Consider the following 23505-nt stretch of genomic DNA (forward strand, 5'->3'; position numbering starts at 1 on the left):
GATCGTCGTCGGGACTGAACTGCCCGTTGACAATGGGTTCCTTGTCAAAATACTGCCGATGCTAGGCCGCGCCACCATCATCAAGGTTGACAAGTGCCGTAGCAGGAACGGGATACTGGGAATAATTGGTTGTTACCTACCATTTGGTCTAAAGCACTTGTACATGACCGGAAACAGTTTTGCAGCCAAGCAAGGCAGTGATGATTGAAAACATGCCTTACCAGAAATAACACGAATATTATCGTGTTCATTTAGGGTATAGTAGGGTTACATTTGAGCATGTTACATGCAAATCATACGATGAGATCTTCACGTCAACTTACTAGGACCTGGACAGCTTCCTCTACCGGTAGTTGGGGACTCTTAGCTCCGCTATCCAGCTCGTTTTTCCAAGTGTGTGTGACGAATCGTCATCGCTGTTTGACGGAATAGCCGAGTTTGTCTCCTTCAACCACAGCATCATGACGCTTCGCACGGCACATCTGCCTCGTGGCTTGGCTTGGTCTTGTCCAAGAAATGAAACCAGGCCTGGACCTTCAACCACCATGACGATCACCCTTCCCCTTGTGAGCCAGCCCGCTTGGGCCCTACAGCCAAGAGCCTTGCAAGTTCCAAACTCTGAACATTGGATACTGGTGGTCTGTTCTGTTCTACGGAGAATTATCGTCTGGGCGGTATGGCCATGGCTTGCTGAGTACCGTGACTGGCGTACCGTTATTCTTTCTAGAAGGCATCTCCGTTTGTCTTCAACTGTTCAATCTCGATCGGATTCTGGATGAGATCTCTTCCTCATTCTCAGCAATGGATCTGGAGACGCATGCGGTCCTTCCGGGCCACGAGAGCTTCACGATTGAGATCCAGTGACAAACGCCAACGCCGATCATTTGCAGGGTTGGCGTACTGTACTGGAGGTAGGTGTATCTATTTTAACTCATGAAGCTAAGATTTAGTGTGGTGAGAGATGGATGGTTACAACTTGCCAAGTATACAACAGACAGATGAGCATCCAGATGGATCTCAGCTTATAAGACCGAGACATTGACCAGCCTTATAACCCCTACATCTTGTCGTCAATTGAATCTATCCATTCGTTTACAAGTATAAGCATACTCAACTGTCTTGTCTTATCTGACATTATTTATTCTGCACAGCAACATATCATATCATACAAATTATACAGCCACTTATAGAGTCTAGACCATTACAGTCTCAAACATCCCTTCCAATTCATCCCGTCTCTTAGACTACCCTCTCTTCCTCTGTACCGGGTTCGTCGAGCCGCCATAGGTCTCCACCTACACAGCCCATCGGAGACCGCTGCGCAGCCTTCAAGGCCGCTAATGCACAGCGCATTCCCCGCCGATCCCATCCCCTGTACAGAGCCGGCAGAGACAGCTCCAGCTAGAGTCCACCAACTGCAGGTGCAGCAGCAGCAGCCACGGCTAGTGACTCGCAGTAGAGCCAATATGATGGAGGCCATATCCCAGCGCAACTTCAATTCCTCCTCCATCGCCAACCTTTCCATTCCAACGTCACTGTCGCTGTCGTCGCAGCAGCCAGCCGGAGGTCCCTTATACTGGCCCTTTGACGCGCGATCCTACTCCGCCCTCGCCTGGGCGCCTGAAACCTTCGCTTACAACTTCAACCTGAACCCTTCTTCTCTCGCCGCTGCAAAGGCTTCCGCTGCTCAGACTTGCACCAAACCCACTGGGCGCCGCCCGCGCCAGCCTGCCGCGATATCTCGTTGCACGGCCAGGACAGAGGCCAGAACCGCGTCTCCTGCGAGCGTCGATTACAAGAGCGCTTCTTCTTCGGCTGCTTCTTCCGCGAGATCTTCACCAGCGGGCTTCTCCCCGCGCCTCAAGCCCAAGATGCCCGGACGACCTCCGAAACGGGCTGCCAGCAGTGGTGAAGACGACGGCCCCATCCACCCTCCAGGCAAAGCCAAGCTCGCCAGATTAGAACGAGGTCCCGATGACTTCTCCAGCGTTGTCAAGAACCGATTACAATCTTATACACGCACTGGTCAAGCTTGCGACAGATGCAAGGTACGTCAGACCATATCCTCCCAATTACCAAACTAACGCGCAAACTCTAGGTTCGCAAAATTCGATGCGATGCTCTCCCCGAAGGATGTTCGCACTGCACCAACCAAAATCTCGAATGCTATGTTACCGACCGCGTGACAGGTCGTACGGAGCGAAGAGGATACATGCAGGAATTGGAGAGGGAAAAGAGCGACATGCTTTCCCACATTCGCGATCTTGAGAAGCTACTCGACAACAAAGGCGTCGAAGTCAAGCCTTGGGAGTGGTCGCCCTACGCGCAATACCCCTCAGGCGTGAACTTTGATGATATGGGAAACCCAATTCCCGATCCAAATACTGGCGATACATGGTCTCAAGTCGGCAGCGCATGGGTCAAGAATTCTTCGTCAAACGCCAGCTCCAAGTCTGATTCCAGTCCAACCTTTCCTCGCACACTGGAATCTCGCCCTCATGGAAACCATCTCGGTGTCGGATATGACAGCTCTCCTCTGAGCTCAATTGGCGGAACGAAACTGTCCATCCTCGGAATGACAGTCGACCTCGCAAAGTTCGAGGCCCCAGATATGGAGGAGCCACCAACCGATGCGAAGCCATCAACGCCATTGTACAACAAATCGCCACAAGCTTTCCTTCAGTCCATCATGCGAGTCAATCCCCCAATGCACGCTGACATGCCTTCTCGTGAAGACGCCTTCACCTACGCTGAGTGGTACTTTATGACATTCTCTGCTTTCCTTCCAGTGCTCCACAAACCTTCATTTATGCGCCTAGTAAGTTTTCTTTGAATCTGTGTTACTCTAAATACTAATCGCATGATAGTTGACGCGCATGTACGACGAACCTAATTTTCAGCCTTCTGTGGCGGAGCTTGTTACGGTGCATATGCTTTTCGCCATCATTTGCTACCAATACGGTACAAGAAATTGGCAGCAAGTCGATCAGCGCACTCAAATGAACGACCAATCCAACAAGCATTACCATTTCGCCTTGAGCAAATTCTTTGAGTTGTCATGTTCCCGAGACCTGGCTTCGGTCCAGGCCATGGCCATGATTGTCAAGCATACCAGAGCTTTCCCCAAGCCTGGCTGTGTCTCGATCATCGTCAACCTTGCGCTTCAACGTGCGCTCGAATTGAATCTTCATCGAGAGTCAAGAAAACCAGGCGAGGGCACAAACCTTCAGCATGAACTCAGGAAGCGAGCTTTCTGGGTCATTATGACTGTTTACATCGCTGTTGTTGGTCGCCGTGGCCGACCAATGCCTATTACTGTTGAGGAATTTGACGTCGGCTTCCCCGAGCCTATCGCAGATGAGCTCCTGACAGATGAGGGCGTTGACACATCTCGTGATATTCCCTGCCCTTACTGGCCAGGCATCGTTAGTTTCAAGATCATTCCAATCTACATGGAGATGTACTCGAATATTTACAGTGTTCGACGAGATGCGCGCAATTACGTCAGTGTTGTTCACGCGCTCGAGGCCGCTATCAAGAAGTGGGAAGATGAGCTCCCTGGTCATCTGAAGATGGGCCACGCTGAGCAGACTGAACAGACACGCATGGCAGCTGTCTACGCCAAGACATGGGCGCTCGAGTTCCGACTCTGTTTGCGACATCCTTCAGTGGCCATGACAAGCGACAAGGCGATGATGGCTGAGAACATGTCAATCTGCGAGGACGTCTCTCGCCAAATGCTTCAATGCCAGCTTGAGATTCAGAAGTGCAAGTGCCTCGATACTACGTGGTACCAGACTTCGATGTACACTGCTGGCGCTTTTACAATGCTGGCCGCTATGTGGAAGCGACGTTTCGAGACGACACCTGAGGCCATCGCCACTTTGCGGGAGGAGATGGACGGCTGGGTCGGCATTCTTGAAGAAGCTGGCTCTCTGCTCGGTAAGTTTCCACGAATAGCGTGCAAGTCTGACAAAACTAACATTACTCCAGGATCGGGATCTAGTGTGGGTGCTGAAATTGGAACCATTGTTGATCGTACCATCGCTTGGATCGATCATGATATGCGCAACCAGGAGCCCAAGAGCTCTCAGCCATCAATCACACCAGAGATCAAGACAGAGCAGGCTGCACAGGCTTCGGCTTACCCGGCTTCTCAGATTCCCTCTACAGTGACCAGTGTTAGCGCTCAAGGTGAAGTCTCATCTGCCAAGAATTACTTCCCAGAGCCAGAAATGAATGGACAGACCTCTTACCCAACACTCACTTACAACGAACCCCCGCAAAATGGCATGGCGCCTCCAACAGCTTACGACGCCGGCGCCATGTTCTACAGCACATCTGCGCAAGCCGCAGTCACCACATCGGCCCTACCATCGTCTGTGGCGCAGGTGAACCCAATGCTCGCCTTCTCGCAATCAGCCCAGGTACCTCAGGCCGACATACTCTGGCAGGGACGCGGCAACACTTGGCACGACTGGACTTCGGCCATCGCTGACACCCAGGATCGGTTCAGTGCATCCACTCTTTTGACGCTCGGAGGCAATACACGAGATGCCTCATCCGGCGCAGGCGTCCCGGGCGTCGCAGCCAACCCATCAGCAAACGACATCAACAACATACAACACGGAGGCCAGTGGCCACTGATAATATTCGACCAGGTGGCGCCAAACGGATCTTAATTATGGGAATAGGGAACATGGAGCATTTACTGGGGCGTTTTGTATGGGTAGAATCGCCACGATTTAACAAGTGGGTAACTTTTCTGGGCGGCCATATTGATGAGATATGTAACGATTGGATTGGGGTTGGGTGGTAAATATGCATCGGCATGGGAAGATGTGCTTGGATGCTGCTTTGAACGCTTTTGTGGTATATACCTACCATTTACTATAGACTGTACATTATCAATGTATGAATGCACCATTATTTCGACACATTCTGCCTCAGAAAACTCAAGAAACTTTAATTATTTGACGCTCGAATTGAACTGAACCGGCGGTCGTGATTGCTTTGTCTGGTGTTGAACTTCTTGTCAAATTGTTTAGCCGAACCTTTTCCGGTCGAAGCTACCCACTCTTTTCTTGTCGCGTTCAATTGCAAGCTCCACGTCCAGGATATTGCGAATCGACCTCTATCAGGAACATTTGCGCAGCTTTATCGCATCGCGTAAGACCATTGCAGACTTACTCGGTATATCTACAGTCGTCGACAAGATGGGCAAGAGGCGCGGTCACCCCGACATCGAGGAGGTCTTGCACCGTCCTTGGTGCTACTACTGTACGAAATCTTGCGCCGTACGCTCTTGAACCTCAACGCTGACAGCTTTTATCACAGGTGAACGTGATTTTGAAGATTTGAAGCTTCTTATCTCGCATCAGAAGGCGAAGCACTTCAAATGCGACCGCTGTGGTCGTCGTCTTAACACCGCAGGAGGTGAGCTCAAGCCATCCAAAGCTTTCACCCAAATCATCACTAACAGATTTTACTATAGGTCTCTCCGTGCACATGAACCAAGTTCACAAAGAAAACCTCACACAGGTCGAAAACGCGCTGCCGAACAGACAAGGTCTCGAGGTGGAAATTTTTGGCATGGAGGGTATCCCCCAGGACATGCTCGACCAGCACCGCAACCGCATTCTTCAGAACTTCCAGCAGGCGCAGAAGGATAGACAGATCGCGACGGGAAACCCTCTTCCGGGACAGGGTCATCAGCAGAAGAAGATCAAGACTGAGACGCCGGAGGAGCTGAAGAAGAGAATGGCCGAGTTTAGACAAAGGAAGAAGGAGATTGCTGCCAACGGAGGCGTTGATCCCAATGCTCCCCCTCCAGCTCCTCCCGCCGCTGAGCCTCAAGCTGTTTTTGTGAGTTGTCCTGGCATCGCGATGGTTGAAGACTTGCTAACAAATATAGAACGCGCCTCCAGCATACACTCCCCAAAACCCCTACGAGCAACCAACCTTCCAAGCCCCCGCCGCCGTACCACCGTACCCCTACGCAGCCAGCAGCCTTCCCGCACGCCCATCATCCGGCGCAGCAGCACCAGCCGGTCTTCCCCAACGACCCGGTGCACCTGACGACATTGACAACCTGATCCGCATGGCGGAAGCAGGCATCAAGCCGGCGGCCGAGGGAGAGGGTGATAAGAAGAAGAAGGAGAAGAAGGCGAGGATGTTCTACGATGATGCGGAGATTAGTCCTGAGGAGAGAATGGCTGCGCTGCCGAGGTATGCGTTTGTGGAGGCTTAAGAGATGGGGTTTGTTAGGAATTGATTGCATGGTTGGCGTTTGGTTGTAAACTAAAGTTAATTGATGGTTTTTGTGTTTGCAATGGACATGCAGTTGACAAGAGAGGTGTCGTTACGTGTGACTGGAGGATGTGAAGTTTCGCCTCGCAGCCCATTGTCAAGTGCTGTACTCGACATCATGAATGGAATTGGGTGAGACTCGGCCTGGTAGATGTGACAGCTCAATGGTCGATGATGACCTGATATCCATCATAAGCAAGCTCTTAGTCGTGTCGAAATGCTCATAGTGAGCTGAATGCCCCGTAGCCAGATAGATGGTAACAGAAGAATGGTCCTCTAAGGCCTAGGGTTCTAGAGTAAAGTAGCCTAAGTGCTGGTCTAAATTATCATAAGGTGACCAAATCTTTTTGTCTCTTATGCTTTCAGTGGCTAATTCTTTTAACACCCTGAAGCCTCATCGCGTTAGTTCGGAAGAGAAAAGGCACACCAACTGAATAAGACCGCACCGTATTGAAGAAAATGACCTATCAAATGATCGAGAGATCTTGGGCAGCATTGTGTTGACCGTTTTCGTCAAAGCTACCCTACAATGGAGATGCACTTCCCCAGAATTTCATGTTGGGCTCCAACCATATCTCCATAGTTCCTAGTACTCGATATGAGAAGCCCACGTCACTCAATGTTTGTTCTCCTATGTTTATTTTGACATCTATTGTCGTGGGTCTTGCATGGTCCCCTGTTTGTTGTCCATCTTGAACCAATGATGGCTGTTGTGATAATTCAGTGGAGGACCATGTCACACCAGCCTCAGTATCAAAACCTCACCAGCCTCAAAAAGCAACAAACAAATAGCTCAAAAACACCTGGCAAGTGGCTCCATCGCTTGACTCAGCTCCATATCTTTAATTGATTCCTCCGTCTCCGTTAAGGCAGATCGATAGGGGGGTTCAAGCACTCGCATTGAAGCACTTACAGACTAACAGGGTACCCCTAGAAATAGTGGCGCTAGGGGGTAACCACAGCAACACGACCCCCCAGACCCTCAAAACGATCAGAAAACAAACCAAACCAGACGTCACCCATAACCGTGCTTCGCTTCGGCAGCTCTAAACTGACACTCACTCTTTTAAACAAACTACCGGGAGCATACTAACGAACAGGTGCATCATTTTCTTCTCTTTTTGTTTTCTGTTCGAGTTTAAGTCTTGAACTATTTGTTTTTCTATGATCAAATCTGCTCAACCATAGAGCGCGCCTCTCATTTTAAAAACTGCTGTCCCGCTTTTGTTTACTTTATAACGCCTTCCTCACCGATAAACCGTGCTGCAACGCCACAAAAGAGCTTGAGGTGGTGATCTGAAGCTCCCCGATTGCAACAACACCCACGAAACGAGCGAAACGAGGATATCATGGCTATTACGGCCGCTCCAAGCGATTCAGGACAGTCTTCAATTACTGTTGCTGGTATGCGCACACTTTTCTCGGATTGGAGTGTTGCACTTTGTTGACCGTTATTTTAGTTCGAGTTCGTCCTTTCACGATTCGAGAAGCCGCGCAATTGTAGGTTCGGCATGGCAAAACGGTCAAGTTTATGGCTAATTGTATGGCAGACAAAAGAACGATAATGGAACGGTCTTTCTCGGTGACGGTTCTTTGGCCGCTGCGCCTACGCCCATGCTTCACCAACGCGGTATTCGAAGTGTGATCAAGGTCGTCGACGACCGTTGTTTGTATGCGCTCCAAGATTACAAACACCAAGATCAAAGCTGACAGAACACAGAGTCTTTGACCCTCCAGAGGACAACCCCGTCCACAAATTCGGTCGCTCAGTTCTCCCCACATCGAAGAAGGTCAAGGATCAAGTTTTCGCCTTTGACCGCGTGTTTGACGACAACACAACACAATCCGAAGTCTACGAAGGCACTACCCGAACTCTCCTCGACAGCGTTCTTGAGGGCTACAATGCGACCGTTTTCGCCTACGGTGCCACAGGTTGTGGAAAGACGCATACCATTACCGGTACCGCACAACACCCTGGTATCATCTTTATGACCATGCAAGAATTGTTCGAGAAGATTGAGGAGCGCAGTCAGGAGAAGGTCACAGAATTGAGTCTCAGTTATCTTGAGATTTACAACGAGACCATTCGTGACTTGCTGGTTCCTGGTGGTGGAGGCAAGGCTGGTTTGATGCTCCGAGAGGACAGCAACCAGGCTGTTTCTGTGCCGGGTTTGACGAGTCATCACCCCAAGGATGTCCAGGAGGTCATGGACATGATTGTTCGAGGAAACGAATACCGCACAGTATCGGCTACCGAGGCCAACGCTACATCTTCCCGATCGCACGCTGTTCTTCAAATCAACATTGCCCAGAAGGACCGTTCAGCCGGTACCAACGAGCCTCACACGATGGCCACCCTCAGCATTATCGATCTTGCTGGTTCCGAACGAGCCTCAGTCACCAAGAACCGTGGCGAGCGTCTTACAGAGGGTGCCAACATCAACAAATCCCTCCTCGCCCTCGGAAGCTGCATCAACGCCCTTTGCGATCGTCGCCAGAAGCAACACGTTCCCTACCGAAACAGCAAGCTCACCCGACTTTTAAAATTCTCCCTCGGCGGCAACTGCAAGACCGTCATGATTGTTTGTGTCTCGCCATCTAGTGCGCATTTCGACGAAACACAAAACACTCTCCGATACGCCAACCGAGCCAAGAACATCCAGACCAAGGTGACGCGAAACGTCTTCAACGTGAACCGCCACGTCAAGGACTTCTTGGTCAAGATTGACGAGCAGATGGCCTTGATCAACGAGCTCAAGGCCCAGCAGAAGAACGCCGAAGCTACGTTCTTTGCCAAATTCCGAAAGCAAGCCGACAAGCGAGAGGCCCTGGCTCGAGAGGGTGTTCAACGACTTCGAACTGCCTACGAATACTCTGCTACCGAGCGCCAAGAGCGTATTAACAACATGAAGCGACTCAAGGGTTTCGAGCGACGCATCGGCATGCTGTCAGGATGGATTGCTGCTTTCGACACTGTTTGCGATCAGCGAGGTGATGAGGACTCCATGCCTCAGAACTTGGTCGCTATTCGAAAGACGGCCCAGGGCATTCTTGTTGAGTTGGAGAACAGCCGACACCATATTCACCAGAAGCTGGAGAAGTCTGGTTGGGAGCGAGCTATTGACACTGCTCTGTCGCACAGCTTGCAGCAGCTTCAAGGAACTGAGGGAGCCGATAACGGAGAGACTGACAACTTGACTCGTGAAGCCGAGTTGCTCAAGGCCAACTTCAACCGTGAGGCATACAGGGAGGTTCTTGAGCAGGACAAGGCAGGTGATGCTGCCATGGTCCAGATGCTTCTTACCGCCCAATTCGAAATCCTCTCATCACTTCACGATACTCTCGAGATGGATGAAGAGGAAGCCGTTTCTCACGCCAAGGAGATGATCAACCGTCTCCTCCAGACAGGCTTCGCTGCTGCTGGTCACGTCGTTAAGCCTGATGGCTCCATGCCTGTGGTTGAGGTCTTTTCACCCCGAAAGCGAGGTACACCCAAGCGCAAGAAGGTTATCGCCATCCATCCCAAGCCTGTTGCACAGCCCGTCTTCATGCCTGAGTCTACACCACTCAGCCCGACTAAGGGTTCTCCCCGACGACGTAAGGTGATGGGAGCCTCCAAGAAGGGCATTAGCTTCACGCCGGTGAAGATGAAGAAGAAGGGAGGAGTTCGATGGAGAGATGATGAGACTGAGGAGGGTACGCTAGCTGACTTTGAGAAGACACCTCAAAAGTTTAACTCTCCAGATGTTTCGTCACCCGAGAAGAGCCTTATTCCACCCCCGATGCCATCTTACCTCGAACCCGAACAGCCCAAGTTTGAAGAATCGACACTGGATGACAGCTCCAGCCCCGATGTCACCGAGACCAGTATCTTAGGAGGCGCGAAGTCAAGCAGATTTCAAGCTGGATTCCTATCCAAGGGGGTTAGACACTCTCTTGCTGGCGGCTCACCACAGGCTCCAACCATGTCTCTTAACCTAGGTTCCGTTTCCCCCGACGTTCAGCGAACACCACCCCTGCGATCACTAGATGTCACTAAGAGCGGCAACTTTTCTCCATCGCCATCGGGACTGGGTATTCCACGACCGATCCGACATCTCAACAAGGTACATGACGAAAACAATCCTCCCGGATCTGGATCTGACTCTGAGACGAGCACAATCGACGCGCGCAAACTCCAAACCGCTCTCCGTACCGCCATGAAAGAGAAAGCTCGTAGAGCGAGCATCATGGCCGGCACAGGCGCCTCCAGTTCCAAACGTGTTTCCTCCATAGGATCCCTCCCCGAGCGCGCTCCCAGACCCAGTCTTTCCGGCGCCCTCGCCAGCACCACAAACGGCATCTCTCGACTCAGAAGAGGAAGCGTCGAAAGGAGAAGATCTCCCCCGATGGCTTGCTTCGCAAACGACCTCACCATAGACAGAGCCTTGACTCAAGGTCAAGCTAGACGCATGAACATGAGCAGCGCACGACCGGCGGAAGTCAACGGCGGAAGCCCCCAGGGCGGTATGGCTAGCGGACCTGCGAGGAGGATTACTATCGGTACTGGCTCGTCAGCCGTGCCTCGCCGCCAAGTTAGTTCCGGGGGTACATGGCGATGAAGAGCAGCTGGGTTTTGTGAATTGATGGATTGTTTATGAGCCTGGAGTTTAACGGCCTGGCGTTTGGGCATTGCATTGTATGATCTAGAAGATTGGTATGACGTGGCATTGTTACTCATTACTGTATGAACATAATTCTGAACGACTGAAGTTGACTATGTGAGTGATTGAGTGTCCCATCCCAAGGAAGGATATCATGTAACACGAGGAAGATTATCACTGTTTAGTCATGATGACTTGCTCACATTCTTCCCTGGCCTTGGCGTTGAATCCTTCCGATTCCTTCGACAACTCCGGCCGACAGTCATCCAATCCTACGACACGCGTCTACAGACGCGGCCCATCCGCTGTGGGAGAATTTCAAAGCTAGTACTGTTTCAGTGCGAAATTTCGTATTTTTAGCGGCTGACGTCCCGTATTAGTGCATTCGCGTCGCTTTATCTAAACGCTATCAGGTTCGCCTTGGCAATCACGGATTAAGGAAGTAATGATGGAATGCAGTGACAAAGATCCTTGTAGGCAGTAAACAAAAGTACCTGTATAATTGATATAGAGTCCTCTGTTCCTGTGAGCACTTGTTGTCATGGTTTTCTATATTCTTATGTTGCCATGTTCAATTTTGCAAAGACCGTGAAGATCACGGCGGCTATTGCTTCCATTTGGATACTTATAGTCTTGTTCTACAGTTTTCGCGATGCATCATTTCCTCTTCCGTCGCCGTCTCGAAAGATAAATACAAATCCGCATGCACAAAGCTTGGAACCGATCAAATTGGGCGCACGATACTTCCTCGATTATCCGCTAAAAGACGAACCGAAAGAGATATTTGGGGAATTGGGACAGAGGACACAGCTTATACGAACGTGGATCGAAGAACTGGAGCACCATGGTCGGGACGAGAAGCGTGAGATAGCGGAACTGATCGGACGATTGACCGAGTCTTTATATCCATGGCTTAACTCGAAGAAGGGAATCTCGCCGCCTCTAGCCAATATCTATGACAGACTTGGACTGTCATACAAAACAACGAGCGCTTCGAAAGTGAAGAAAGGGTCAGCGGGGATAGTAATACCTACCGGCGACAAAACCCTACGTTTCGCCTGTCACCTCATCGCCTCTTTAACGCGAGTACACAAGACGTCCCTACCGATCCAGGTCGTGTACGCAGGCGACAAGGACTTATCAGCCGAGGGACGAAAGAAAATACAACAAGCAGCCGATGGCGTCAAGATTGACATGCTGGATATCCTTACTGTCTTCGACGACACGACTCTGGATCTCGCGAATGGTGGCTGGGCGATAAAACCATTTGCCACATTAGCAAGTCCTTATGAGAAAGTAATTCTTCTAGACGCAGATACAGTATTCCTACAGGATCCACGACAACTCCTCCTCCAAGATCGGTTCAACGAAACTGGTGCTTTACTCTTCCACGATCGACTCCTTTGGAAGGGTGGATTTAAAGACCGACAGGATTGGTGGCATGATCAGATTAAACACCCGAGTCCTGAGACTGAGAAATCGCTTGTCTGGACAGAGCGATATTCTGAAGAAGGAGACTCGGGGACTGTGGTGGTTGACAAAGGAAGACTTGATGTCCTGCTGGCATTGATACATATCGGGTGGCAGAATTCAGAGAGGGTACGAAATGAAGTTACGTACAAGATTACATATGGAGATAAGGAGAGTTGGTGGATTGGATTCGAAGCGACAGGGTCGAGATACTCTTTCTCGCCTCACTACGGCGGAATAGTTGGCTGGCTCCAAGACAAACCCAAGGAAGTCCGCGTCTGCAGCTTCGTAATAGCACACGTCGACCAAACTGACAAACTCCTCTGGTACAACGGCGGTTTACTAAAGAACAAAGCTGTTAATCAGAAGGAGTTCGAAGTACCGACGCATTGGATGATTGATCAGACGTGGCATAAGGGCGGGAGTAAGAAGGATATGAGTTGTATGGCAGGAAAGACAGCAAAGGAGTTAGAGAGTGGAGAGAAGGATGTTTTGAAGAGGGCTATAGATGTTGCGAAGGATGTTGATGAGACATTAAAGCTGATATGATGTACATAGAGACATTTGTATGAACGATCATGGGAACAAGACATGGACGATGTATTATACTGCGATGTACAGACAAGACTACTCCGTGATATTCCGGCCTAAATGCGCTATACGAGCTTGGACAATTGACAAAGTTGAGGGAAATGTAGATATTTTCCGGCTGGAAAACAGGACTTTGGACAAATTCCCCGAACCCGATTGAAGGATTCGGTGCCGTCTGACAAGATTCGGGTTCGGAGTGGATCCAGCCCGGACAATTTGACAAGGCCGATCGCTGTCCGTAATACCGATACTAAAACTACTACAAGGGAAAACATACGATAGCAGGAATGAGGGAATGATATATATAAGACGGGTAAGAATTTAGATACATATTTCTACAATACCATCACTTTCCTCCAAAGTTACCCAGACATGGCCCTTCGTCTCTCCCTATCCCGCCCAGCACCTCTCATCGCCAGCGCAATCGGCGTCGGCGTCTTATCGAGAATGATGTTCAGCACAGCATCTGCAGAGTCAAATGCTCCTCAGAAGATTCTCAAGGGAGGAATTGCTCCGGTGAAGCTACCGCTGCATAGTTCCGAGTATGAGTCTCATGATACGAAGAGGTTACGGTTTAAACTGCCTCGGGAGACGGATGTTACTGGACTTCCTATATCTTGTAAGCGATATGGATGTGTAAGATTGGATTGGAGTGCTGACTTGTGATAGCGTCTGTATTGACGTTTACATGGCCTGAGGGATCATGGTTCCCTACGCCGAGGCCTTATAGTCCCATCTCCCCAGCTGGTATGTCCCCCGTTCACTATCACTTCAATCGCTAACATTCCCAGATGAACCAGGCTACTTGGACCTCCTCGTCAAGAAATACCCCAACGGCAAGGGCAGCACATATCTCCACTCCCTCCAACCCGGCGACACCCTCTTCTTCCTAGGCAGCAAAACAGACTACGCCTGGAAACCCAACGCTTTCCCAAAAATAACCCTCATAGCCGGAGGCTGCGGTATAACACCTATATTCCAACTCATCCAAGGCATTCTACGCAACCCAGAAGATAAAACAAACATGACACTTGTATTCGGGGCCAAGTCAGACGAGGATGTACTCCTAAGGAAAGAACTCGATGGCATTGCGAGAGAGTATCCGGATAGGTTGAAGGTTAGGTATACCGTTGGCGAGACTCAGGAGGGCTCGGGATTGAGAAGGGGACGGGTTGATGGGGAGTTTCTGAAGGAGGTGCTTGGCGAGGAACGGGAGGGAAAGGTTTTTGTTTGTGGACCTAAGGGAATGGAGGATGCGCTTGTTGGAGGATGGGGACGAGGAGGAATCTTGGGGGAGCTTGGGTTTGAGAAGAGTCAGATACATAAGTTCTCTTAGGGAAAGGGGGCTTGGAGTGCGGTAGACTTGTACGACATGGAGTGGTAATACTGTTCTTATAGATATTGTTTGTATAGGCATGACTGTATAATTGTTACGTTCTGAATCTATTTTCTGTCTTGCGTGGCCCATACCCGGCGTCTAAATTGACGTTCAATCATTTCTGGACTCATAGCAGTGACGAGTTCTCGCCTGGTGCCTCTTAAAGAGGACTTCAATAACAACTAGTCTTGGAACAAAGTCATTTCATGAACAATACAATTACATGCCAACGCCTATCTAATTCCCAGTAGCGATACTATGTCTAACCCCCAAACTCCCATTCGTCAAAAATGACCTCCCATCCCTCTCCTTAACACCAACACCAACATCCTCATCCCCAACACGTCCATAACCTCCACCACCAGGCGTCATAATAATAACCCGATCACCCACTCCAAAATGCGACGTCTTTCTTGGTCCTAGCGAAACTTGTCTCGTAGCTCCGGTAACAGGATCCTTCCTCACCCAAATATTCACTCCGCGCTGTCCCTCCTCGCCACCTTCGAGTCCGTATGGTGCTGTTACGCGGCGGTCGGTTAGGACGGAGACTTGGAGCGGCATGCGGAATTCCATTTCGCGTATGCACCCATTTCCTCCGCGCCATTTTCCTGCACCGCCCGAATTCTCACGGATGCTGAATTCGTGCAGAATAACGGGATATCGCTTCTCCAGAATCTCAGGATCTGTGATTCGAGTGTTCGTCATATGCGTATGCACAGCACTCGCGCCATTCCAACCCAATCCAGCACCTGCTCCTCCACAAATAGTCTCATAGTAGCCAAAACCCTTTGTGACTTCGCCAGTAACAGGATCTGTACCACCGCAGCCGAAACTGAGGTTGTTCATAGTTCCTTGAGATGCAGCCGCAGCGTTGAAGGCGCGGAGGACAAGATCGGCGACCTTTTGGGAAGTCTCGGTTGTGCAGCCTACGGTTGCGGCTGTGGGTGAGGGAGAGAGGATGGTGTTGTCTGGGCAGATGACCTTGATTGGTTTGAGACAGCCTTGGTTGAGGGGGATGTCGGTGCTGATCATTGATCGGAGACAGTACTGTACATGTTAGTTGTTGTGCGACGTCTGAGATGTGGGTGACTTACCATGATGACAGAGTATGAACAAGTAGGAGGGGCATTCAAATTACCAGAATGCTCAGGTCCAGTCCCCGTAAAGTCAAACACCGCCTCGCCAGTCTCCTTGTCAATCGTAACCTTCAACTTGAACGGAATACCATCATCGTTATACTCCGTCGCTTCAAGCACGCCACCTTCATACTTGGCAGCGAATTGCTTCAACAAATCACGCACAGATTGCGCGGCATTATCTTGGATAGCATGCATGTAAAGCTGCACAACAGGCCATGTAAACTCCTTGATCAACGATCTGATCAACTCAATACCCTTCTGGTTCGATGCCACCGCAGCCTTGAGATCAGCGATATTCTCAGTAAGAGTTCGTGTACCGCTGCATCCAGGGAATGAAGCAGGTTCATCGTAGAGATGCTTGATAAGACCTGCTTCGTCGAAAACACCTTGGTCGATCATCTTGAACGATTCAATAGCCGCGCCTTCTTGCCACAGCTCTGTGGAGTTGGGAGGCATAGAACCAGGAACGATACCGCCAATATCAGCGTGATGACCGCGGTTGGCCACGAAGAAGATGATTTCCTTGGGATTCTCTTCATCGTCGAAGACAGGAGTGATGGTGGTGATGTCGGGAAGATGGGTGCCGCCTGCTTGGGGGTGGTTGCTGATGATTACATCGCCGGGCTTCAATTCACCAGCCTTGTAGCGTTGGGCTTGGTAGGCGATTGCTGTGCTCATAGAACCCAAGTGGCTTGGTACGTGGGGAGCGTTGGCGACGAGGCCACCGTCAGCGGAGAAGATGGCGCAGGAGTAATCGAGTCGTTCCTTGATGTTGACAGAAATGGAGGTCTTTTCCATCGTGTGACCCATCTGCTCAGCGACAGTCATGAAGCGATGACCAAAGACACTAAGCGTAACAGGATCAACAGTTTCTGTCGCAACATTCTGCTTCTCAGCCTTGTCAACTTCAAGAATGACATGCTCAGGCAGAATAACACCCTTGCTAAGATGGTCTACCACAATAGTCTGCGTCTTATCGATGATCATAGCAGGACCAGTGATGTGAACACCGGGACTCATAGACTTGAGTTCATAAACAGGAGTTTCCGTCCAGCCATGGTTCTCGAAGAAGATCTTGCGGGAGAAGATAGGTGTAGGAACAGGAGTAAGACCGTCGGACTTGTACTTCTTCAGTTCCTCGAAGGGACTGGAGATGTTGAGAACACGAGACTTGCCGACACTTCGAACGCGGACGTCATCGATGAGAATATTCCTCGATTGGGAGAAGCCAAATTCTTGGGTGTGTCGCTGCGTGAAAGCGACGCCTGCGTCACTGACGTTATCTGAGACAGAGATCATGAGGGAGGTATCGCTTCCTTGGTAGCGCATGTTGAGGAAGTACTCGTGCTCGGTAGACGCAGCGTCGAAGCCCTGGGCTACAAGACCTTGAGAGCCCTTAGCAGACAGGGACTCCAAGCGGGCCTTGATCTCGGGAACGACTTGTTCGGAGAATGTGATGGCGGAGGGTTCTTGGTTCTCTACCACAACATCCGCAAGAGCCATACCATAAGCAGAAAGAATACTAGAGTAGCAAGGAATGATAGCACGCTTGATACCCAAATCGCGAGCGATAAAAACAGCATGCTGACCACCTGCACCACCGAATGATCCAAGGTTGTGACTCGAAGCACCGTATCCACGACCTTCGCTCAACGTTCGAATAGGTCGTGTCATAGTCGCATTCGCAATCGCAAGGAAACCCAGCGCCAAAGTCTCCGGTGTAAAGGGTTCACCACCATCTTTCTCCTTATTCACAGTCTCCGTCAAAGCAGCGAATTTCTCCCTAACAACCTCCCGATCTAAGCGTCGGGGGAAGAAATCGGGAATGATGCGACCGAGGAGAAAGTTGGCGTCTGTGACGGTCAAGGGACCTCCGCGACCATAACATGCAGGACCGGGATTTGCGCCAGCGCTGCTTGGTCCGACCTTGAGAAGACCGTTCTCCCAGGCTAGGATTGAACCACCGCCTGCTGCGACGGTGTTGATGTCGAGTTGGGGAGTTTGAATGGTGACTTCTGCGATGGTGCTTTCGAAGATATGCTCCAATGCACCAGAGTATCTAGCGACATCTGTGCTTGTACCGCCCATGTCGAAACCCAGAACAGGTGTGCCGTCAGCATCATCGTAGCAAGTCCTCGCCAGACCGACGACACCTCCTGCAGGACCACTGAGAACACCTCGTAGACCAGTGAACTTGGACCAACTTGTGAGACCACCGTCAGATTGACAGATGAGAAGCTTGTTAGCACTCTCATCTTCTAATTGACCCTTGAAGTTCTTTCTGAAGCCATCAAGGTATGCCATTGTCATTGGTGTAAGGTATGCATCTGCGACAGCCGATTGACTTCGAGGCACATACTTGGCCATTGATTGGAGAACTGAAGAAGCAGAAACTTTGAAGCCCATTTCTTCAGCGAGTTTCGTGACTTGTAGTTCATGCTCGGGGTATGTGTAAGAGTGCATGAGACCAATAGCAATATTCTTAAAGCCTTGCTCTTTGAGTCTCTCAAGATCAACACGCACAGCGTCAAGATCAGGCTTCTTCATGATCCTAACAACCTCGCCCGTCTGACCAACAACAAGCGCGTCATCAGACTCAACGTCAATCTCCCCATTGCTAGGCGCCTCACTAGCACCCTCAATAGTAACACGCTCATCAACCTCAACAACAGTCTCATAAAGTTGCTCAAGCCTTCTAACCGAAAGATCAAACAAGTCTGGTCTAGTCTGATTTCCGATAAGAAGAATATCCCTAAAGCCCTTCGTCGCAAGGAACGCTACGCGATCACCCTTTCTTTCAAGGAGAGCGTTTGTAGCGACTGTAGTTCCCATGCGAATAGACTCGATGGGGTCTAAGTCAAGTAATGAACCCTTGGGTATTGTCTTTTCTAGAGCATTTTCTAGAATTTGACGGATACATTCTGTGGGGGCGTCGGCGTATTCGTCTGGACAGACGGAGAGGATTTTGAAGACGAGATGTTCGTCTCGGCCGGGGATTTCGGCCCAGGCGTCTGTGAAGGTGCCGCCTCTGTCGATGGCGATGCGGATGCCTTGAGATGACATTGTGAGAATATGGGTATAAAAGAATAGATAGGGAAGGGGGTATTGAGAGTGAATGAGAATGAATGATGGGTATCTGGTCTGTGAGTTGAAGATGTATTATATTAAAGAGTCTGGGGTAAATGTTCCCCGTGTAAGTGAGTGGATTCACACCAGCGACAGTGGATGTTAGCAGAGTGCTTACTCATCGGCAATTCCCCTCAAGCCGAGTTATCTCAACCGGCAACTTTTCACTTACCGACGACATCTCCACTCGGCATCATCAACGAAAACAATCGCATCTCAAACCGGTCATTTACCCCGGACCCGCATATCCCCAGGTTGGAATCATTTTCATTACTCAATGATTTACCAACTGATCGGTATCCTGCAAAATGAGCACGAGACGTCCGAAAAGACTTTTGGCTGCGTGAGACTCCCTGCTGTTTATGTCAGAGATGATGTCTGATTGAATTGTGAATAGTTGTCATAGGTGCCACTCTCAGAAAATCAAGTGTTCGGGAGAGAAGCCTTGTCAGTCATGTAATTCTACTGGAAGGGCTGATGAGTGTGAGTTCCCTGCGAACAAAGAGCGCAAGATACCCGTTTCTGAAAGGTACACCAACCCGAAGTTATCATGAGACTATACTGATGTTCTTAGTTATCTCAAGAAACTTGAAGAAGATAGTCGCAAACTTCAAGCCATCTCTACACATAACCAAACACCAGAGCCAACTCCCTTCAACAATGTTAATATCCAAGATGACTCACCACCCTCCCTCTCAAAAGAAGAAAGCAACCTCTTCAATCCCCTCTTCGACCGTCAACCCGAAAAGCCCATCCAAGAACGATCCTCTGAACCAGGTTTCATAGGCGAAGCTTCCTGCGCGGCCTTCAGCAATCGTCTCCTCTCATGTCTTGACGACACATACACACCCTCCACAGCCGGCCTATCAAATTATCTAAAACTCAACACATACGACCGTCTCCCCGTTCCCGAATTTCCAGAACGAATGCACGTTAAACTCCTTCTCAATGTAGCGAGACGCTTTATTGGGAATTATCACCCGCTGTTTCTGGAGGTGACGTTCATGAAGGAGATCGATGCGGTGTATAGACGAGAGATGGTGCCGAGTTCGCTTTGGTTGTGTAAGTTTTATGCGCTTATGGCTTTGGGAGAGATTTATACGCATAGACGAGGAGTAGGGGATAATAATCGGGTGCCGGGGACGAACTATTATGTTAGGGCTGTTGGGTTGTTGCAGGAGAATCAGGATTATTATGAGGAGCCTTCCTTGATGCAGGTGGAGGTTCTCACATTGTTGGTAAGGAAACTACACCCTCAGAAAAGCATTAGTAGCTAATATCTTGACAGGCCTGGGCTTCAAATGTCCTCGGTCGAATAAGAACAGCATACTGCTACAGCGGCATCGCAATGCGCATCGCTCAAAGTCTGGGTATGCACAGATCAGCATCACGACACACAACCCTCACACCAGTCGAGCGCGAAAGTCGAAGAAGAACATGGTGGGTGTTATACTTCTTCGATCGTTTCTCCGCATCAAAGCTCGGTCAACCTATTACAGTCCGAGACGAAGATATCGACGTTGAGATGCCGAGTCAAGAGGGACTCACAAAAGAAGAGATGGCCGAGTTTTTGGATCCGCAGAATCTGATTACGAATATCAAGTTGGCGAGAATCATTGGGAATATCTGTAAGTTGAGATGGTTCTATTTGAGGAGTGGGTTACTGACTGGTTAGTGACGCATATTTATGGTATCCCCAAAGCTACGAATGGTCTCTACATCCATCAAGTCCACGGCATCCTCAAACAACTCCGCGCCTGGCACGACGATCTCCGTCCCGACATGCGCGTCAAAGAACGCGGCACACCGCGCCCCGTCGCAAGTCTCCATCTAGCCTACAACCAATGCATAATCCAAACCACGCGCCCCGTCCTCCTCCACCTCTTCAAAACACAATTTCAACTTGCCCCAACCTCTAAACCTCGGCAAAACGTCTCCTCCATAACGCTAGCCCTTGCAGAAAGTTGTGTAAACGCCGCACAAGCTTCGTCTAGGATTGTAGAGGGTTTGTTTCTGGATGGTAGTATCGCTACGTTTGGATATTGGGATGCTCATCATATTTTTTCTGCGGCTATGATTTTGATTATGTCGGCTGTTATGAAGCCCACGGCTGTGAATTCTGATCATCTGGAGACGTTGCTAAGTGTGTTACGATCTCTAAAGAATGATGGAAATATTCCTGCTGTGGACTTTTGTGAAAGGTTATCTCACATACAAACGCGAGTTTCTACATTACGAGCGACGGGGAGATTGGATGGGATACCTCCGGTCACGGAGGAGCAACAGAATATCACTGAGAACAGCGCTTTTCAAACGCCGATGAGCATGGATGGCTCAGGATTAAACGAAGCAGGTATAATTGACTATGAAAACGTGGATATTTTGGGAAATCCGCTTATTGGGAGCTTTTTGGATGGAAACCAAGTTCAATGGTTGGATGTACTTTTTGCTGAGGATGGGACTTTGAAGGATTGTGCTTCTGAGATTGAAGAGCAGTTTTTGTTCAGGTAAATCTGCAACTGAGCCAAGAGGTTGTCGTATCTCATCAAATTGTCTACCAATAACGATTCACTACAGCAAGGAACATTTTACCGTTTGATGTAACTCTTATCCACCATGACTCGCTAAGCGATATCATGAGATTGCATGATGTTTTCTTATCCGATCGGAGAGATATCGGTCTCAACTTATCTTCTCCACAGTTAATGAATGCCGTTATAACGCCGTTAATTGACGCCACTTAGTAAAGAGTTGGAGAATTGCCGTACTGCTGTTTCAATTACCGACGAGCACATGATTGAGCCAAAGTCCTATCCCAAGTTGAATCAAAGTCCATCCATGCGGTAATTCTTGTAGCCGAGTTATTCCCAATGACCGGCAATATTACCGGCCATGATAATACTGTCCAATAATGTTCTAATCATGACGATCCAACCCGGCAACTTCAGAGTTGCCGAGTCCACGACTCATGCATCAACGGTAAAACCCCTCACAAGCCGATCCATCCTAGGAAAATGGTTAGCCGATCCCTGCTAGCCATATCTCCAAAATCCTGGGGTCTTACCCAATAATTATGTGCATCTGGGGTAGTGCGGAGATAAGCTAGATGCATGATTTCTTAAATGGGAGAGACTGCTACCCTTCTTTCAACTTTCCATCCATCTTCTCATCCCTCACTCTCTCTCAAGATTGTGAGATTTGTTGGTGCGGCACCATGACCTCCAAACCAACAGATATCCTTCCCGACAAGGAAATCGAAGAACAACGCGGTACAGGCCAGTATGACGTCTACATCGACCCAGCTGCCGAAAAGGCTCTTCTCAGAAAACTGGACATGTGGATTGTTCCGCCTGTCATGTTGCTTTACCTACTGAGTTTTCTGGATCGTGTTAATATTGGTAATGCGAGACTTTATGGTATGGAGGAGGATCTTGGGTTGGTCGGTGATCAGGTATGTATGCATCTCTGGACATTCAATTGTGTTGTGATCTGACTTGGATTTCTAGTATCAACTTGCGGTTTCGGTGTTGTTCGTAACATATATCGCAAGCGAGTTGCCGTCGAACCTGGTTATCAAGAAATTCACTCCCTCAAGATGGATCGCTTTCATCACTACTTCATGGGGCATCGTCGCTACCCTCACCGGTATCGTCCAAGATTTCAAGGGCCTCATTGCATGCCGTGTCCTCCTCGGAGCCCTTGAAGGCGGTCTCTTCCCCGGTCTCGCAATCTATCTCACCAGTAATTCTTCCTCCTCCATAGATACCCACAAGCTAACATGTCTAGTGTTCTACACCAAGAAAGAATACGCCCTTAGAATCGGCTACCTCTTCGTCAGCGCAGCCATAGCAGGCTCCCTCGGTGGTCTTCTAGCCTACGGCATCGGTCACATGGACGGCGTGGCAGGTCTTCGCGGCTGGCGCTGGATCATCATAATCGAAGGCATACCCACCTTCATCCTCGGCATAGCAGTATGGTTCTGGCTCGCCGACTCCCCCGACTCAGCACACTACCTCACCATCGCCGAACGCGAACTCATCGACGCGCGCATGCGTCGCCAAGTAGGCCACACAAAGTCTTCTACCGAAATGCACAAAGAGGATGTCTACGCTGGTCTAAAAGACTGGAAGATCTGGCTTTTCTGCATTGGACAATTCGGCGGTGATACCATTCTCTACGGATACAGCACCTTCTTACCTACGATTATTAGAGGTCTGGGAGATTGGAATAATGCGCAGGTTCAAGCTTTGACGATTCCTTGTTATGCGATGGGTGCTATTACGTATATCGTCGTGGCATGGTGGTCAGATAGAACGCAGAGACGAGCTGTGTTTACTGTTGGACTTGGATTTGTTTGTGCTATTGGATATGCGATCCTTGTTAGTACTGCGCCTTCTGGAGTTCGATACTTTGGATGTTTCCTTGCTGCGATGGGATTATATGTTATTGTTGGATTGCCTCTTGCTTGGCTTCCTAGTAACAATCCTCGTTATGGAAAGAGGACTGTTGCGACGGGACTGCAGCTTACTATCGGTAACTCAGCCGGAATTCCCGCGCCATTCGTAAGTCACGCCTCCTGCTTTACGAGAACTCAACTAACATGGTCAGTTGTACAAAACGCACGAAGGACCTCGATTCGTCAAGGGTCATGCTGTTTCTATGGCTTTGGTAGCTATGTCTTCGTTCATCTATCTTGCTTTCTGGGCTTGGTTTAGAAGACAGAACAAGAGAAAGGATGAGGGTAAGGAGGATTGGAGAATTCAGGGATTGACTGAGGAGGAGGCTGAGGAGTTGGGAGAGCATAACCCCAGGTTCCATTACACTTACTAGGAGATGGTGTTCGAACAGA

At 49.7% G+C, this 23505-nt stretch overlaps 8 protein-coding genes across 8 annotated transcripts; 7 read left to right on the forward strand and 1 right to left on the reverse strand.

Moving 5' to 3' along the window:
• Nucleotides 1–1466: 1466 nt before the first annotated feature.
• Nucleotides 1467–4682, forward strand: FIESC28_02516 (uncharacterized protein; the record flags this gene model as incomplete). The annotated part of the gene is made up of 4 exons (XM_031156665.1): nt 1467–2048; nt 2099–2818; nt 2868–3942; nt 3994–4682. The coding sequence occupies 4 exons, from the start codon at nt 1467–1469 to the stop codon at nt 4680–4682; spliced, it is 3066 nt and encodes a 1021-aa protein (XP_031019334.1).
• A 534-nt stretch (nt 4683–5216) lies between these two features.
• On the forward strand, nt 5217–6250 carry FIESC28_02517 (uncharacterized protein; the record flags this gene model as incomplete). Its single annotated transcript, XM_031156666.1, has 4 exons — nt 5217–5280; nt 5338–5436; nt 5495–5865; nt 5915–6250. 4 exons carry the CDS (start codon nt 5217–5219, stop codon nt 6248–6250), a joined length of 870 nt encoding a protein of 289 aa, XP_031019335.1.
• Nucleotides 6251–7658: 1408 nt separating this feature from the next.
• On the forward strand, nt 7659–10910 carry FIESC28_02518 (uncharacterized protein; the record flags this gene model as incomplete). The annotated part of the gene is made up of 4 exons (XM_031156667.1): nt 7659–7713; nt 7770–7809; nt 7860–7979; nt 8030–10910. The coding sequence occupies 4 exons, from the start codon at nt 7659–7661 to the stop codon at nt 10908–10910; spliced, it is 3096 nt and encodes a 1031-aa protein (XP_031019336.1).
• Nucleotides 10911–11519: 609 nt separating this feature from the next.
• FIESC28_02519 (uncharacterized protein) lies at nt 11520–12971 on the forward strand (the record flags this gene model as incomplete). The annotated part of the gene is made up of 1 exon (XM_031156668.1): nt 11520–12971. The coding sequence occupies one exon, from the start codon at nt 11520–11522 to the stop codon at nt 12969–12971; it is 1452 nt and encodes a 483-aa protein (XP_031019337.1).
• A 414-nt stretch (nt 12972–13385) lies between these two features.
• On the forward strand, nt 13386–14349 carry FIESC28_02520 (uncharacterized protein; the record flags this gene model as incomplete). Its single annotated transcript, XM_031156669.1, has 3 exons — nt 13386–13632; nt 13683–13760; nt 13805–14349. The coding sequence occupies 3 exons, from the start codon at nt 13386–13388 to the stop codon at nt 14347–14349; spliced, it is 870 nt and encodes a 289-aa protein (XP_031019338.1).
• Nucleotides 14350–14628: 279 nt separating this feature from the next.
• On the reverse strand, nt 14629–18593 carry FIESC28_02521 (uncharacterized protein; the record flags this gene model as incomplete). Its single annotated transcript, XM_031156670.1, has 2 exons — nt 14629–15438; nt 15486–18593. 2 exons carry the CDS (start codon nt 18591–18593, stop codon nt 14629–14631), a joined length of 3918 nt encoding a protein of 1305 aa, XP_031019339.1.
• Nucleotides 18594–18964: 371 nt separating this feature from the next.
• Nucleotides 18965–21255, forward strand: FIESC28_02522 (uncharacterized protein; the record flags this gene model as incomplete). Its single annotated transcript, XM_031156671.1, has 7 exons — nt 18965–18999; nt 19063–19185; nt 19231–19771; nt 19835–19894; nt 19945–20284; nt 20332–21163; nt 21234–21255. The coding sequence occupies 7 exons, from the start codon at nt 18965–18967 to the stop codon at nt 21253–21255; spliced, it is 1953 nt and encodes a 650-aa protein (XP_031019340.1).
• A 615-nt stretch (nt 21256–21870) lies between these two features.
• On the forward strand, nt 21871–23486 carry FIESC28_02523 (uncharacterized protein; the record flags this gene model as incomplete). The annotated part of the gene is made up of 4 exons (XM_031156672.1): nt 21871–22107; nt 22163–22397; nt 22443–23218; nt 23265–23486. 4 exons carry the CDS (start codon nt 21871–21873, stop codon nt 23484–23486), a joined length of 1470 nt encoding a protein of 489 aa, XP_031019341.1.
• Nucleotides 23487–23505: the final 19 nt, after the last annotated feature.

This window comes from Fusarium coffeatum, assembly GCF_003316985.1.
Source record: "Fusarium coffeatum strain FIESC_28 chromosome Unknown BRIP53273_contig_54, whole genome shotgun sequence".
Taxonomy (NCBI): Eukaryota; Fungi; Ascomycota; class Sordariomycetes; order Hypocreales; family Nectriaceae; genus Fusarium; species Fusarium coffeatum.